Raw genomic sequence first — 17,488 nt, 5'->3', positions numbered from 1 at the left:
TGGAACACCAGGTAAGGTGAATCACACTGTAAGGCAGATAATTCTGAAACTCTTCGAGCAGAAGATATAGCTACCAAAAATAAAACTTTCCAAGATAATAACTTAATATCTATGGAATGCAAAGGTTCAAACGGAACCCCTTGAAGAACTGAAAGAACTAGATTTAGACTCCATGGCGAAGCCACAGGTTTATAGACAGGCTTGATTCTGACTAAAGCCTGAGCAAACGCTTGAACGTCTGGTACCTCTGCCAGACGCTTGTGTAAAAGGATAGACAGAGCAGATATCTGTCCCTTTAAGGAACTAGATGACAATCCTTTCTCCAATCCTTCTTGGAGGAAGGACAATATCCTGGGAATCCTAATCTTACTCCATGAGTAACCCTTGGATTCACACCAACCCAGATATTTCCGCCATATCTTATGGTAGATTTTCCTGGTGACAGGCTTTCTAGCCTGAATCAGAGTATCTATAACTGACTCAGAGAAACCAAGCTTTGATAGACTTAAGCGTTCAATCTCCAAGCAGTCAGACGTAGAGAAACTAGATTTGGATGCTTGAATGGATCTTGTATTAGAAGATCCTGCCTCATTGGCAGTGTCCATGGTGGGACAGATGACATGTCCACTAGGTCTGCATACCAAGTCCTGCGTGGCCACGCAGGTGCTATCAGAATCACCGAAGCCTTCTCCTGCTTGATTCTGGCGACTAGACGAGGGAGAAGGGGAAACGGTGGAAAAACATAAGCTAGATTGAAGGACCAAGGCGCTGCTAGAGCATCTATCAATACCGCCTTGGGGTCCCGGGACCTGGACCCGTAGAGAAGAAGTTTGGTGTTCTGACGGGACGCCATCAGATCCAACTCTGGAGTGCCCCATAGCTGAGTCAGCTGGGCAAACACCTCCGGGTGGAGTTCCCACTCCCACGGGTGAAAAGTCTGACGACTTAGGAAATCCGCCTCCCAGTTGTCTACTCCTGGGATGTAAATCGCTGAGAGCTGGCAGGAGTGATCCTCCGCCCACCTTATTATTTTGGTTACTTCCGTCATCGCTAGGGAACTCTTTGTTCCCCCCTGATGATTGACGTAAGCTACAGTCGTGATGTTGTCCGACTGAAATCTGATGAATTTGGCCGCAGCTAGTTGAGGCCATGCCTGAAGAGCGTTGAATATCGCCCTCAGTTCCAGAATGTTTATTGGGAGAAGCTTTTCTTCCCGAGACCATAACCCCTGAGCTTTCAGGGAGTCCCAGACCGCACCCCAGCCTAACAGACTGTCGTCGGTCGTTACAATGATCCACTCTGGTCTGCGGAAACATATTCCCTGAGACAGGTGATCCTGAGACAACCACCAGAGAAGAGAATCTCTGGTCTCCTGGTCCAACTGAATTTGAGGAGAAAAATCTGCATAATCCCCATTCCACTGTTTGAGCATGCATAGTTGCAGTGGTCTGAGGTGTATCCGAGCAAATGGGACTATGTCCATTGCCGCTACCATTAATCCGATTGTCTCCATGCACTGAGCCACAGATGGCCGGGGTATGGAATGAAGAACTCGGCAAGTAGTTAATACCTTTAATTTTCTGACCTCCGTCAGAAATATTTTCATGTCTACCGAGTCTATTAGAGTCCCTAGGAAGGGAACCCTTGTGAGAGGGGTAAGAGAACTCTTTTTGATGTTCACCTTCCACCCGTGAGACCTTAGAAAGGCCAATACAATCTCCATGTGAGACTTGGTTGTTTGGAAAGACGGCGCCTGAATTAAGATGTCGTCTAGATAAGGCGCTACTGCTATGCCCTGCAGTCTTAGAACCGCTAGGAGGGACCCTAGCACCTTTGTGAAAATTCTGGGAGCAGTGGCTAATCCGAAAGGAAGAGCCACAAACTGGTAATGCTTGTCCAGAAATGCGAACCTGAGAAACTGGTGATGATCTTTGTGGATAGGAATGTGTAGGTATGCATCCTTTAGATCCACGGTAGTCATATATTGACCTTCCTGGATCATTGGTAAGATTGTCCGAATGGTCTCCATTTTGAATGATGGGGCTCTTAGGAATCTGTTTAGAATTTTTAGATCCAGGATGGGTCTGAAAGTTCCCTCTTTTTTGGGAACCACAAACAGGTTTGAGTAAAAACCCAACCCTTGTTCTGCCATTGGAACTGGGTGTATCACTCCCATGGTATGTAGATCTTCTATGCAGCATAAAAACGCCTCTGTAGACAGACGAGAAATGTGGAACCTCCCCCTTGGAGGAGAACCCTTGAATTCTAGAAGATATCCCTGGGATACAATATCTAACGCCCAAGGATTGTGTACATCTCTTGCCCAGGCCTGAGCGAAGAGAGAGAGTCTGCCCCCTACAAGATCCGGTCCCGGATCGGGGGCTACCCCTTCATGCTATCTTGGTGGCAGCTGCAGGCTTTTTGGCCTGTTTACCCTTATTCCAGCCCTGGTAAGGCTTCCAGGTTGCCTTGGGCTGTGAAGCGTTATCCTCTTGCTTTGCAGCCGGAGAGGATGAAGCGGGGCCGTTCCTGAAATTACGAAAGGAACGAAAATTAGCTTTGTTCTTTGTCTTAAAGGGCTTGTCCTGAGGGAGCGCATGGCCTTTTCCCCTGGTGATTTCTGAAATAATCTCTTTCAATTCAGGCCCGAAAAGGGTCTTACCTTTGAAAGGGATGTTCAAAAGCTTGGATTTAGACGACACATCGGCCGACCAGGACTTTAGCCATAGCACCCTGCGCGCCAAAATGGCGAAACCTGAATTTTTTGCAGCTAACTTAGCTATTTGGAGAGCGGCGTCAGTGATACAAGAATTAGCTAGCTTTAGAGCCTTAATTCTATCCATAATTTCCTCATATGAGGTCTCTGTCTGGAGCGAGTCTTCCAGCACCTCAAACCAGAAAGCGGCTGCAGTAGTTACAGGAATAATGCAGGCAATAGGCTGGAGAAGAAAACCTTGTTGAACAAAAATTTTCTTAAGAAGACCCTCTAACTTCTTATCCATAGGGTCTTTAAAAGCACAACTGTCTTAAATTGGTATGGTTGTGCGTTTAGCAAGTGAAGAAACAGCCCCCTCTACCTTAAGGACCGTCTGCCACGAGTCCCGCACAGGGTCAGATATGGGGAACATTTTCTTAAAAACAGGAGGGGGAACAAAGGGAACACCTGGTCTATCCCACTCCCTAGTAACGATATCCGCAATCCTCTTAGGGACCGGAAACGCATCCGTGTAAACAGGGACCTCTAGGTACTTGTCCATTTTACACAATTTCTCTGGGATCACCAAAGGGTCGCAGTCATCCAGAGCAGCTAATACCTCCCAAAGCAAAACGCGGAGGTGTTCTAGTTTAAATTTAAAAGCCAATGTATCTGAATCTGTCTGAGGAGGAACCCTTCCTGAATCAGAGACTTCTCCCTCAGACATCAAATGCCTCGCACCCACTTCAGAGCGTTGTGAGTGTATATCGGATACGGCTACCAAAGCGTCAGAATGCTCATAATCTGTTCTTAAAACTGAGCTATCACGCTTTGCAGGTAAGACGGGCAGTTTAGATAAGAAGGCTGTAAGAGAATTATCCATGACTGCCGCTAAGTCTTGCAAAGTAAAAGGGGTAGACGCACTAGAGGTACTAGGCGTCGCTTGTGCGGGCGTAACTGGTTGTGACACTTGGGGAGAGGCAGACGGGCTACCCTCGTTACCTTCAGTCTGAGAATCATCTTGGGCCACATTTTTAAGTGCAACAATATGATCTTTAAAGTGTATAGACATATCAGTACAAGTGGGACACATTCTGAGAGGGGGTTCCACCATGGCTTCTAAACACATTGAACAAGGATTTTCCTTAGTGTCAGACATGTTTAACAGACTAGTAGTAAACACAAACAGGCTTGGAAATCCCTTTTATCAAATAAAAAACACAATTTGAAAAAACGTTACTGTGCCTTTAAGAAATAAAAAGAGCACACAATTTTACAAAACAGTGAAAAATGCAATTAATGCCCAAACCGGAGCAGCCTAAAGCCAACACCCGGTTAAAATTACTACAGCACCTTGCCACAGCCTTGCTGTGGCCCTACCTGCCCTTAGGGATCAGATTTGGGGGATGAAAGCTTCTTTTAGGCCCTCAAACAGCAGCAGGACCCTCCATGTGAAGTAGCATGAACTTGTCTGCAATTCTAAGTGCGCATCTGAGGCACGAAATTAGGCCCCTCCCACTCTACTCCGGAGTTGTGAGGCCTACTAAATCACTCCCAAGTGAATAAAAATCAGCCATGTGGGTAATAACCCCAGAAAGAACCCAAAAGGGCTTTCAAAGTGTCTTGCAAAACGATTTTTCCTTAATTAAACAATTGATTGCCCTTAATAAGTGTCAACCAGTATATCAGCCCTATTATGTAAGCATTCAATTCCTTACTAAGTCTGTGAACATAGCTTACCCTCCCCTCATGGGGATATTGTCAGTCTCTTCTAGCATTATCTCAGTCTTGTCTAGAAATAAATGACTGAACATACCTTATTGCAGATCACCCTGCAAACTGTTCCCCCCAACTGAAGTTTTCTGGTACTCCTCAGTCCTGTGTGGGAACAGCAGTGGATTTTAGTTACAACATGCTAAAATCATTTTCCTCTCAGCAGAAATCTTCATCACTTTTCTGCCAGAGAGTAAATAGTACAAACCGGTACCATTTAAAATAACAAACTTTGATTGAAGATAGAAAAAACTACATATTCACTATACCCTCCCGTAGAGAGACCCTAGTGCTTAGAGCCGGCAAAGAGAATGACTAGGGGGTGGAGCTAGAGGGGGAACTATATGAACAGCTCTGCTGTGTGCTCTCTTTGCCACTTCCTGTAGGGAAGGAGAATATCCCACAAGAAAAGGATGAATCCGTGGACTGGATACACCTTGCAAGAGAAATATGGGTTTCATGTCCCTTTAACTGACTACCTGGCGTAAAGGATCATATTTGTATGTGTGTGTATATATATAAAAGTTCAACAAGTCCAGCACTCACTATTCCATTAGGCTTCCGGGGTGCTTCCAATACAATAATCACATACAAAGCCACAGAGAGCACTCACCGTAATTTTCGTTCAATCAAAATGTTTACACTGAAAATAAACCTCTTTGATTGAACGAAAATTATGGCGAGTGCTCTCTGTGGCTTTGTATGTATATATATATATATATATATATATATATATATATATATATATATATATATATATATATAGAGATAGATAGATAGATATAGATATATATAGATAGATATTTATATATTTATATATATATATATATATATATTTTTTTTTTTAAAGATTTTTATTGAGGTTATGTAGACAGCAAACAATAAACAAAAGTTCAGTAGCATATATACATTGGGTACAATAACAATTGTGTAGCTTTTACATTCATATAGAAAGAATTAAATTATCATGCATATGACAGCGTATAATTATAAAGACAGTACAATACTATTGTACAAAACACTGAATATGCATATGGAAACCTCATTTTCTATTTTTTATAGGAAATGAAAGCACCTCCACAAGACCAGCAGACCACTCATGGGCCTATGTACTTTAAATGAATAGGAAGAGGAGCTCTAATGTTACATACGGTCACTTTTGGACCTTGAAATTAAGTTAATGTCTTATAGCGACCTATGTCACATGAAATGAGATATAAATACAGTAGTATATACGACAAAATTATATGTCATAAGTAATGAGAGTAAATAGTAGGTAAATAGGAAAGGGGATCTTAATGGCCGCAATATTTGTAAAAATATGAAATAGGTATCAAGGGGAAATGCGATGGAGTCTGCGCTCCATTGTTTAACCAGTAAACAGATTTGAGGGAAGGGAGGACGGAGCAACTATATTGGAAATTATGATCTCAGGGCTAACTGTATGGATATTTTCTCAAACCTAGAATTTCCTAAAACTATCTCAAGACAGTACATCTTAGCAACTAGTAGACAAATCACCAACTTATAGTGTCTAGCAATATTTGGCAAACGTTACCACAGTAATATAAATATAATTCCCATCCTACCAAGAATGGTAACATATAGTACATTCCAGTATTTTCTGAAGGTAACAAAAAAAATGTATTATTGGGGGATAATTGCAGTCAAACCAAAGTACTAATTCCCTACACTTGGTCTCTCAGCAATATACAAGAACCCCATAATTTTATGCTAAACTGTGAATAAAGTAAACTGGTAGTATCACCAGTATCATAACATGATCTAGATTCTGATGAGTAATTCTAGCAGCACAGAATTTTCAATTGCAACTGCAACTGCAGCACTAGCAAAAATATAGTTCTGTAATATTATTCTTGCTTGATATAGTATAATCCTATAAAAGGAGTTCACTATCTATTAAGTACACATCTAAATAACTGGCAAGCTTTAGGTGAAAATACAATATATAATAACAACCTATCATAGCAGAGAAGGGTGCAGCTTTTGTGAAGTATATGAGGGGCACCTATGTACTATGACTCTATTAATGCAGATTGAGCCAGAAGAAACATTTACAGGCTGCATGTGAAAGGGTAATAGGATCTATAACACATATAAAACATATAATATGCAGTACTGCTATAACTAGATATGCTAAACAGTAATGAAAAGGCAACGTTTGGGGTATATAGAAATTTTCCAAACACTGGTAAAGTCTCAGGCTAAACAGCTTCCTAAGTATAGCTAGACTGCGGACAACGATTGTCATGTTGTTGGGATGTCACTGACCAAATACCTCAGTTCACGCATACTTCTTGAGGACTTAGCATACCAGTTCAGAGTTTTGGTGAGAAAGTCCCGATGAATATGTCACTCACAGCCCACTCCACAGCATATGGAGCTGAAAATGTTAACTAGGGAAACGGGTCCTAAGTGTAAAAGTTGTCGGCTCCAAGAACCCAGTGCCATCGTTTGAGTTATTTCTTCTGCAATATATGAGCGAGCTGCAGGTAAAAACTCGGTCGGCAGCAGCCCTGGAAAACCTCCTGGATCAAAGGGGACAAATGAACCAATATGCTGATCTAGTTCGGTCTGAGAGGAATTGCAGAGTGAGAAGGTGAAAGATTCAGCTCTATTGCAATCGCTGGCTCGATCTGCAAAGACCCTTAAGCCAGCATCAACGCCTAGCCACATAGACGGCAGTACCAAGGCTCCGGATCACTGTGCCTGAACTCGCAGCTTATTCTGAGTTGCTTGGGCGACTGACTCGCCTCTTATGTTCGCTCCTCCAGCAGATTTAGGTCTAGGATGATCACGGCCACATGACTCCTCATAGAACCCCAGCATCTCCCGGTCTGGAGCTATGGAAAGTGTAGGTTCCCCAGCTGCAGAGAGCATCACACTCATCGGGCTATAAAGGTGGGGGGTCGTCGCACTGACCGGCGCTATCTGAGTAGTTGAGTGGACACAAATATGTTCCTCCGTCTGTGACCCAACAGCTCCATGCAGCCTAAGGAGTCCACTGAGCTCTTTCTCTAGGCTTTGAAAGTGATTGGACAGTAGCTGGGTGACTGTGTACTCCCATCTGTTCAGCGCCTCCATTATCAGGATATAGGTAGCGGTATCTCTGTTCCGAGAAGCAGGTAGCTTTTTGTTTGATTAGAAAAGGGAGAGCAGCAACTATGCGTTGCTAATAACCCGGAATCTGTGGGGACCGGGGGGGGGTAAAAATGCGGCAGCCCCGACTACACAGTTAGGCAGAGTCACTAGGTAGGCCTGATTGCCACGTGTTCTGTCCCTATGCGGTCTAGCTGAGGAGCATAGGAAGATCCGTTTATGTAGATTTATCTCGTCAACTCTTCCAGGGCAACTCCAGGCACATTGATTGAGATGTCCAGTAAAGTAGTTGTGGTTTTTAACATAGAAACATATAATTAAACCTTAGTAAGAGTCGAGAGCTCCTCTCACACACGTCCTTCCGCAACAGCTGCAGGCTCCGCCCCCCGATATTTATATTTTTATATATACACATACATACTTTGTAGCCCTTTCCACTCAGATACCTGAAAACAGTTGTTTTTATACAATTTGAATATTTAATTTTATATACGGTATATATATATATATATATGTACAGAAAAAATACAACTTTAACCAACTAGCTCCCAGTACCACTCCCACATTTCATCTCTTAATCCCAACACTAATCTAAAAAACATATAGGCCGGGGTACCGGAGGGGGTGATCGGGTTCATTTCAGTATAGATATTTAAAGTGAAAGAAACAGGGGCACAGCGTACTGCACAATCAATCCAACAGGCTCATCTATGAGCTCAAAGGCATCCTCCTTTCTTATTTCTATATTTCTGTATCACAGTTCCATCTACGACCCGGTATGAAATTCACAAACCGCTCATATACAAGCTGATATTAGGCACTAGTGAACTTGGGGTTTAGGGCACTGTGTATTGTACAATGCTTTGCACTAGTGAGCTTGGGGTTTAAGGCACTGTGTATTGTACAATGTTTTGCACTAGTGAGCTTGGGGTTTAAGGCACTGTGTATTGTACAATGTTTTGCACTAGTGAGCTTGGGGTTTAAGGCACTGTGTATTGTACAATGTTTTGCAATAATGAGTTAGGGGTTTAAGGCACTGTGTATTGTACAATGTTTTGAAACAGCTATGGCTTTTATTAAAATTGTTTTTCCTAATACATGTATATTATAAAAATACTGCTATTCAAAACTGAAATGTATCAATGTAGATTCCAATTTTGGCTGGAATGTCCCTTTAAACTTGAGCTGCACACTAATATCTGTCTGCCGTGTAACCATTTAAGCAAATATAACTGTTATTTATATGACACAAAATGTCACCATCACAGAATCTTCCCTTTACTTAATAAGCGCTAATCACCTGTAGCCGTATTTGTAGGAACTTCATCCTCCTCAGTCTTCACCTGATCACACATATTTGGTTCTTCTCTGTACTCATCCGCTGAACCATCTGAAGATGTCACATCCATAAGGCCTGTACAGTGAGGATGCACGTGTATGTGTAAGTTGTTTGTACCTTACATGCCTCAGACACAACATATGTGCACACTCGCTAGTATCCCACATGCACCAAGCACAACATACATGCCTGTAACCTTTGTTTCACATACAACACACGTGCACACTCACCTGTAACTGCATCCCCCCCCCAGGCACAACATGCGTGCACAAGCACCTTAATCCTGTCTTCCTCAGGCACAACATGCATGCGCATGCACCTTAATCCTGTCTCCCTCAGGCACAACCCATGTGCACACTTACCTGAGCTGATACTGTCACTGGTTTCCTCATCTGTTGGCCCCAGCTGACGCCTTACACACAGATCTTCTGGTATCTCATCTGTCCCTATATCAACGTTATCTGTGTCTGTACAAATAAAGCAGATTCATTTTAAAATCTATCAGATAGATTACGAGTCTTGCATTATGAGTAAAAAAGCAGCGTTAAGCCTCATAACGCTGCTTTTTTACTACCGCTGCTATTACGAGTCTTGCAGATTTAGGGGCACCGCACACTTTTTTGGCCTTACCACAAATCAACTTACGCAAATTGCGTATAGTCTTTTTTCTATGGGACTTCCATAGCGCCGGTATTAGAAGCTTGTCCTGGGAGGCCAAAAAGTGAGCGGTACACTCTACCCTGTCAAGATTCGTACCGCATTTTAAAGTCAGTAGTTATGAGTTTTACACTACAAAGCTGTAGCATAAAACTCATAACTAAAGTGCTAAAAAGTATACTAACACTCATAAACTACCTATTAACCCCTAAACCGAGGCCCTCCCGCATCGCAAACACTAAAATGAAATTATTAATCCCTAATCTGCCGCTCCTGACATCGCCGCCACTATAATAAACATATTAACCCCTAAACCGCTGCACTCCCGCCTCACAAACATTAGTTAAATATTATTAGCCCCTAATCTGCTGTCCCTAACATCGCCGCCACCTACCCACATTTATTAACCCCTAATCTTCCGCCACCCAACGTCGCCGCCACTATATTAAAATTTATTAACCCCTAAATCTAAGTCTAACCCTAACCCCCCCTAACTTAAATATAATTAAAATAAATCTAAATAAAACTTACTATTAATAACTAAATAATTCCTATTTAAAACTAAATACTTACCTGTGAAATAAACCCTACGCTAGCTACAATATAACTAATAGTTACATTGTATCTATTTTAGGGTTTATTTTTATTTTGCAGGCAATTTTATTTTAACTAGGTAGAATAGTTACTAAATAGCTATTAACTATTTAATAACTACCTAGCTAAAATAAATACAAATTGACCTGTAAAAGAAAACCTAACCTAAGTTACACTAACACCTAACCTAACCCTACAATTAAATAAATTCCCTAAATTAAATACAATTAACTAAATTCAAAACAATTAGCTAAATTACAAAAAAACACTAAATTACAGAAAATAAAAAACAAATTAGAAGATCTTTAAACTAATTACACCTAATCTAATATCCCTATCAAAATAAAAAAAGCTCCCCCAAAATAAGCCTAAACTAAACTATCAATAGCCCTTGAAAGGCAAGATGTCCTCAACGAAGCCGGCAGAAGTGGTCCTCCAGACGGGCAGAAGTCTTCATCCAGACGGCATCTTCTATCTTCATCCATCCGGCGCGGAGCGGGTCCATCTTTAAAACATCCGGCGCGGAGCATCCTCTTCCAAAGACGACTACCTGACAAATGAAGGTACTTTTAATTCTATCAGCCAATCGGAATTAAGGTTGAAAAAATCCTATTGAATTCAATCAGCCAATAGGATTGAGCTCGCACTCTATTGCAACATGAAATCCTGTGAGTGCTCTCCTTTATACTATATATATAAATATTTGTATGTATATATATATATATATCTAAATATGTGGATTAATGTATGTATGTATGTATGTGTGTATGTATGTGTGTGTGTGTATATATAAATATATATATATATATATACCCCCCACACACATACTTTGTAGCCCTTTCCACTCAGATACCTGAAAACATGAAAAAATTAATTATTCAATTTTAATATTTAATAATATATATATATATATATATATATATATATATATATATATATTATATATATATAAATAAATATATATACAGGTAGCCCTCAGTTTACGCCGGGGTTAGGTTCCAGAAGGAATGGTTGTAAAGCGAAACCGTTGTAAATTGAAACCCAGTTTATAATGTAAGTCAATGGGAAGTGAGGGAGATAGGTTCCAGGCCCCTCTCAAAATTGTCATAAGTAACACCTAATACATTTATTTTTAAAGCTTTGAAATAAAGACTTTAAATGCTAAACAGCATTATAAACCTAATAAAATAATCACACAACACAGAATGTATAATTAAACTAAGTTAAATGAACAAAAACATTTGCTAAACAGCATTATAAACCTAATACAATAATCACACAACACAGACTTCACTTGCATTTTTCTGCAAACAGTTCTTTCTATGCATTCCAATCTGGACTGATTTATAGACAGGAAGATCTTGTTCTTTTGAAATCTGCTCGACAGCTCAGGTCTGGTTAAACTGATAAATTTCAGCTTGCTTGGCTTTGCTGCAACACAAGCGGACAGCTCCACCTACTGGCTACTTTATTAAATGCCCTGCTTCTCAATGCTTTTCAATAGTAGTCACATGACTGAAAAAAAAGGTTGTTATTCTGAAACGGTGTAAATTGAACCGTTGTAAAACGAGGGCCACCTGTATATATTTATATAGATAGATAGATAAATAGATAGATATAGGTATAAATATATAGTTTCCAAAAAAAAAAATATATAAAATATATAGAACATTTTCTTCTATGTGAAGAACATTGGAATGTAAAATATTTATAACTCACGTCGAGTTGTCCGCCCTTAGTTATATGCGGTCGGGTTAGTGCGCAATCGATAAGTGTTCATTTTTTTTATTTAAATACTAGCTTTATTGAAGTCTATTAGGAGAATACGTTAACGAGTTCACGGTATCCGAAGTCCTGAAGATTGCGTGCATTGGATTTTGCTTGCGTGCAAAGATTTTACTTGCAACTTGTAATACGAACGCTATCCGACAAGCAAAAAAGATAATTTCTAGCGGTGTTTAATGAGCAAGGAAGATGAGCCTGGCAGAGGCATTCATTATGGATTGTAAGGGAGTTAGGCGGCAGCTAGGGAGACCAAAGAGGATAGAGTTGCAGTAGTCGAGGCAGGAAAGGATGAGAGAGTGGATTAAAATCTTTGTTGTGTCTTGTGTAAGGAAAACATAATTTATGCTTACCTGATAAATTTATTTCTCTTGTAGTGTATCCAGTCCACAGATCATCCATTACTTGTGGGATATTCTCCTTCCCAACAGGAAGTTGCAAGAGGATCACCCACAGCAGAGCTGCTATATAGCTCCTCCCCTCACTGCCATATCCAGTCATTCGACCGAAACAAGACGAGAAAGGAGAAACCATAGGGTGCAGTGGTGACTGTAGTTTAATTAAAATTTAGACCTGGGGCCGTGGACTGGATACACTACAAGAGAAATAAATTTATCAGGTAAGCATAAATTATGTTTTCTCTTTTTAAGTGTATCCAGTCCACGGATCATCCATTACTTGTGGGATACCAATACAAAAGCTAAAGTACACGGATGATGGGAGGAACAAGGCAGGAACTTAAACGGAAGGAACCACTGCCTGTAGAACCTTTCTCCCAAAAACAGCCTCCGAAGAAGCAAAAGTGTCAAATTTGTACAATTTTGAAAAGGTGTGAAGCGAAGACCAAGTCGCAACCTTGCAAATCTGTTCAACAGAGGCCTCATTTTTAAAGGCCCAGGTGGAAGCCACAGCTCTAGTAGAATGAGCTGTAATCCTTTCAGGGGGCTGCTGTCCAGCAGTCTCATAGGCTAAGCGTATTATGCTCCGAAGCCAAAAGGAGAGAGAGGTTGCCGAAGCTTTTTGACCTCTCCTCTGTCCAGAGTAAACGACAAACAGGGCAGATGTTTGACGAAAATCTTTAGTAGCCTGTAAGTAAAACTTCAAGGCACGGACTACGTCCAGATTATGCAAAAGACGTTCCTTCTTTGAAGAAGGATTAGGACACAATGATGGAACAACAATCTCTTGATTGATATTCCTGTTAGCAACCACCTTAGGTAAAAACCCAGGTTTGGTACGCAGAACTACCTTGTCTGAATGAAAAATCAGATAAGGAGAATCACAATGTAAGGCAGATAACTCAGAGACTCTTCGAGCCAAGGAAATAGCCATCAAAAACAGAACTTTCCAAGATAAAAGTTTAATATCAATGGAATGAAGGGGTTCAAACGGAACTCCCTGAAGAACTTTAAGAACCAAGTTTAAGCTCCACGGGGGAGCAAGAGTTTTAAACACAGGCTTAATCCTAACCAAAGCCTGACAAAATGCCTGGACGTCTGGAACTTCTGCCAGACGCTTGTGCAAAAGAATAGACAGAGCAGAGATCTGTCCTTTTAAAGAACTAGCTGATAAGCCTTTGTCCAAACCCTCTTGGAGAAAGGACAATATCCTAGGAATCCTAACCTTACTCCATGAGTAACTCTTGGATTCACACCAATAAAGATATTTACGCCATATCTTATGATAGAATTTCCTGGTGACAGGCTTCCGAGCCTGTATTAAGGTATCAATGACTGACTCGGAGAAGCCACACCTTGATAGAATCAAGCGTTCAATCTCCATGCAGTCAGTCTCAGAGAAAGTAGATTTGGATGATTGAAAGGACCTTGTATTAGAAGGTCCTGCCTCAGAGGCAGAGTCCATGGTGGAAGAGATGACATGTCCACTAGGTCTGCATACCAGGTCCTGCGTGGCCACGCAGGCGCTATCAGAATCACCAATGCTCTCTCCTGTTTGATTTTAGCAATCAGTCGAGGGAGCAGAGGAAATGGTGGAAACACATAGGCCAGGTTGAAGAACCAAGGAGCTGCTAGAGCATCTATCAGCGTTGCTCCCGGGTCCCTGGACCTGGATCCGTAACAAGGAAGCTTGGCGTTCTGGCGAGACGCCATGAGATCCAGTTCTGGTTTGCCCCAACGATGGACCAGTTGAGCAAACACCTCCGGATGGAGTTCCCACTCCCCCGGATGAAAAGTCTAACGACTTAGAAAATCCGCCTCCCAGTTCTCTACGCCTGGGATGTGGATCGCTGACAGGTGGCAAGAGTGAGACTCTGCCCAGCGAATTATCTTTGAGACTTCTAACATCGCTAGGGAACTCCTGGTTCCCCCTTGATGGTTGATGTAAGCCACAGTCGTGATGTTGTCCGACTGAAATCTGATGAACCTCAGTGTTGCTAACTGAGGCCAAGCTAGAAGAGCATTGAATATTGCTCTTAACTCCAGAATATTTATTGGGAGGAGTTTCTCCTCCTGAGTCCACGATCCCTGAGCCTTCAGGGAGTTCCAGACTGTGCCCCAACCTAGAAGGCTGGCATCTGTTGTTACAATCGTCCAATCTGGCCTGCGAAAGATCATACCCTTGGACAGATGGACCCGAGAAGAGAATCTCTGGTCTCTTGATCCAGATTTAGTAGAGGGGACAAATCTGAGTAATCCCCATTCCACTGATTTAGCATGCATAATTGCAGCGGTCTGAGATGCAGGCGCGCAAATGGCACTATGTCCATTGCCGCTACCATTAAGCCAATTACTTCCATGAAAAAAAGAAAACACAGAGGCGCCAAACATGGCCTAGTATAGCCAGATACCAGATATAACAATTAACAGGGTAGCAATTGGATACTCACAAAGGAGACGCACCCAATGGTGCTATTGAAGCAGACTGGAGCCTCTCAGTGGTCCAGCTCACTGATGTGTCTCACGTATCAGTTGTGGTCCTTGGTGATGGTGATTAACAGGTTCCTGAGTGAACAAAAAATATGCAAACCATAGCCCAGTAACGTTTGTACAAGTGAATGGCAATCTGAGCAATCCTACTTACAAGATCCAAAGCACCTGCAGGTGCATACACTGCAAACTGGAACCAAACAGTCGCCCAGTAGACTGATCCCTCCAGGTGAAAGCAGATTAACTCTCAGGTGCCAATCAAAGTTTGAGCAGCATGTAAATGATATAAAGATTGTCCAAAAAGCAAGTGTATTTCTGTAAAAATCTTTATTAAAATGCGACGCGTTTCTCAGCTATAACAAGCTGTTTCATCAGGCTAAAAAATTTTAAAAACACATTCAGAATACACTTGCTTTATACAAAACTAGACCTACTAATTAGCCAATCAGATGGCTCCAACCTTGATGGTCATTAAGTGTTAGCACCTGTCTGCTAGAAGGTTGGTATGGCAACCAACAGCCCAAACATAATTTAGTACAGATACCAAACTTCAGCAGACCATACTAGTGACCAAATCATCGTTTGTGTGCATCAAAATAAATCATCATTGTGTATTGATGATAATAAAAAACATAAGCAAAACACTGTTAAGAACAGGAACACATTTCCTATAAAATTGTACTTCATGAAATATAAATAAACAAACTAATACATATAATGATATGTTTCCCATACCTATTCAGTCTACATAAATCGTGCTTTTATAATTTCAGCCTTAACTTCCTCTTAAAAAATGTTAAATTAAATATGCGACTTAATAACAAGTTAAGGACAGGCAAAGCAATGCTGTCAAACTTATTGTTAAACTAATGTTGCAAACCCAAGTGTTCGTTAATACGACTCCTGCTTCCTGATGTCAAATAGCACAATAGCTGATTCTTCAAAAATAAATGGGTGGAATTTGTTTGACGAAAATCTTGTGAGACCTTGATGACAGGTGTATATTAACAGCCGCTGGGTATAAGGCTATTTTATGTGCGATCCTTGTATGTCAGTGTGTTTACCACTGATCCGGTGGCTTATCAGCATATGATTACAAAGGTCGGATAAATTCAACATAATAATACTATATGTTTTGATTAGAACCGAGTGCCTACTAGATGTCTATGACAGTATTACATTTGGTGCTCAGAGTTGTGACACAACGCTCTATTTATGAGTGCAGGCAGCCTAGATATACTTTGGATATAACATCCCCTGCCAAATAGATAGGATCGCATAATGTTATTTGAACTGTCGTTCACGGAGATTGCGTGGGTTGACACCTCTACACGCAAGATTGAGGTTGTACGCTTGACACACAGTATGCTGACGTTGTCAGGTTAAGCCAATCCCATCTGCACATGCCTATGCAATCATTGGTACATGTTTATACGTTATAGGAATAGTTCACACCCACCCACACAGGCCAAAGCAGCCATTGGTGTAGGATTCTATGCTATACAAATAGTTTACACCCAAATGTTTAGGCAATACCGCATATAGAGATAAACCCGGTTAAACACCGATAAGCCACCGGATCAGTGGTAAACACACTGACATACAAGGATCGCACATAAAATAGCCTTATACCCAGCGGCTGTTAATATACACCTGTCATCAAGGTCTCACAAGATTTTCGTCAAACAAATTCCACCCATTTATTTTTGAAGAATCAGCTATTGTGCTATTTGACATCAGGAAGCAGGAGTCGTATTAACGAACACTTGGGTTTGCAACATTAGTTTAACAATAAGTTTGACAGCATTGCTTTGCCTGTCCTTAACTTGTTATTAAGTCGCATATTTAATTTAACATTTTTTAAGAGGAAGTTAAGGCTGAAATTATAAAAGCACGATTTATGTAGACTGAATAGGTATGGGAAACATATCATTATATGTATTAGTTTGTTTATTTATATTTCATGAAGTACAATTTTATAGGAAATGTGTTCCTGTTCTTAACAGTGTTTTGCTTATGTTTTTTATTATCATCAATACACAATGATGATTTATTTTGATGCACACAAACGATGATTTGGTCACTAGTATGGTCTGCTGAAGTTTGGTATCTGTACTAAATTATGTTTGGGCTGTTGGTTGCCATACCAACCTTCTAGCAGACAGGTGCTAACACTTAATGACCATCAAGGTTGGAGCCATCTGATTGGCTAATTAGTAGGTCTAGTTTTGTATAAAGCAAGTGTATTCTGAATGTGTTTTTAAAATTTTTTAGCCTGATGAAACAGCTTGTTATAGCTGAGAAACGCGTCGCATTTTAATAAAGATTTTTACAGAAATACACTTGCTTTTTGGACAATCTTTATATCATTTACATGCTGCTCAAACTTTGATTGGCACCTGAGAGTTAATCTGCTTTCACCTGGAGGGATCAGTCTACTGGGCGACTGTTTGGTTCCAGTTTGCAGTGTATGCACCTGCAGGTGCTTTGGATCTTGTAAGTAGGATTGCTCAGATTGCCATTCACTTGTACAAACGTTACTGGGCTATGGTTTGCATATTTTTTGTTCACTCAGGAACCTGTTAATCACCATCACCAAGGACCACAACTGATACGTGAGACACATCAGTGAGCTGGACC

At 41.0% G+C, this 17,488-nt stretch overlaps 1 protein-coding gene across 1 annotated transcript in view; it reads right to left on the bottom strand.

The window, feature by feature from the left end:
- LOC128657358 (gastrula zinc finger protein XlCGF48.2-like) overlaps positions 1-17,488 on the bottom strand; it is a 135,759-nt gene that overhangs the window by 64,202 nt on the left and 54,069 nt on the right. Inside the window, exons 3-4 of the mRNA XM_053711674.1 lie at positions 9,290-9,394; positions 8,889-9,002 (exon numbers count right to left, since the gene is read on the bottom strand). Of these exons, the coding sequence (XP_053567649.1) occupies positions 8,889-9,002; positions 9,290-9,394 (219 nt within the window). The remainder of the gene's footprint in view (positions 1-8,888; positions 9,003-9,289; positions 9,395-17,488) is intronic.

Source organism: Bombina bombina, chromosome 4 (assembly GCF_027579735.1).
Source record: "Bombina bombina isolate aBomBom1 chromosome 4, aBomBom1.pri, whole genome shotgun sequence".
NCBI classification, from domain to species: Eukaryota; Metazoa; Chordata; class Amphibia; order Anura; family Bombinatoridae; genus Bombina; species Bombina bombina.
The sequence above is the reverse complement of the archived record's forward strand: the minus strand, read 5'-3'. Positions and strand labels throughout refer to the sequence as shown.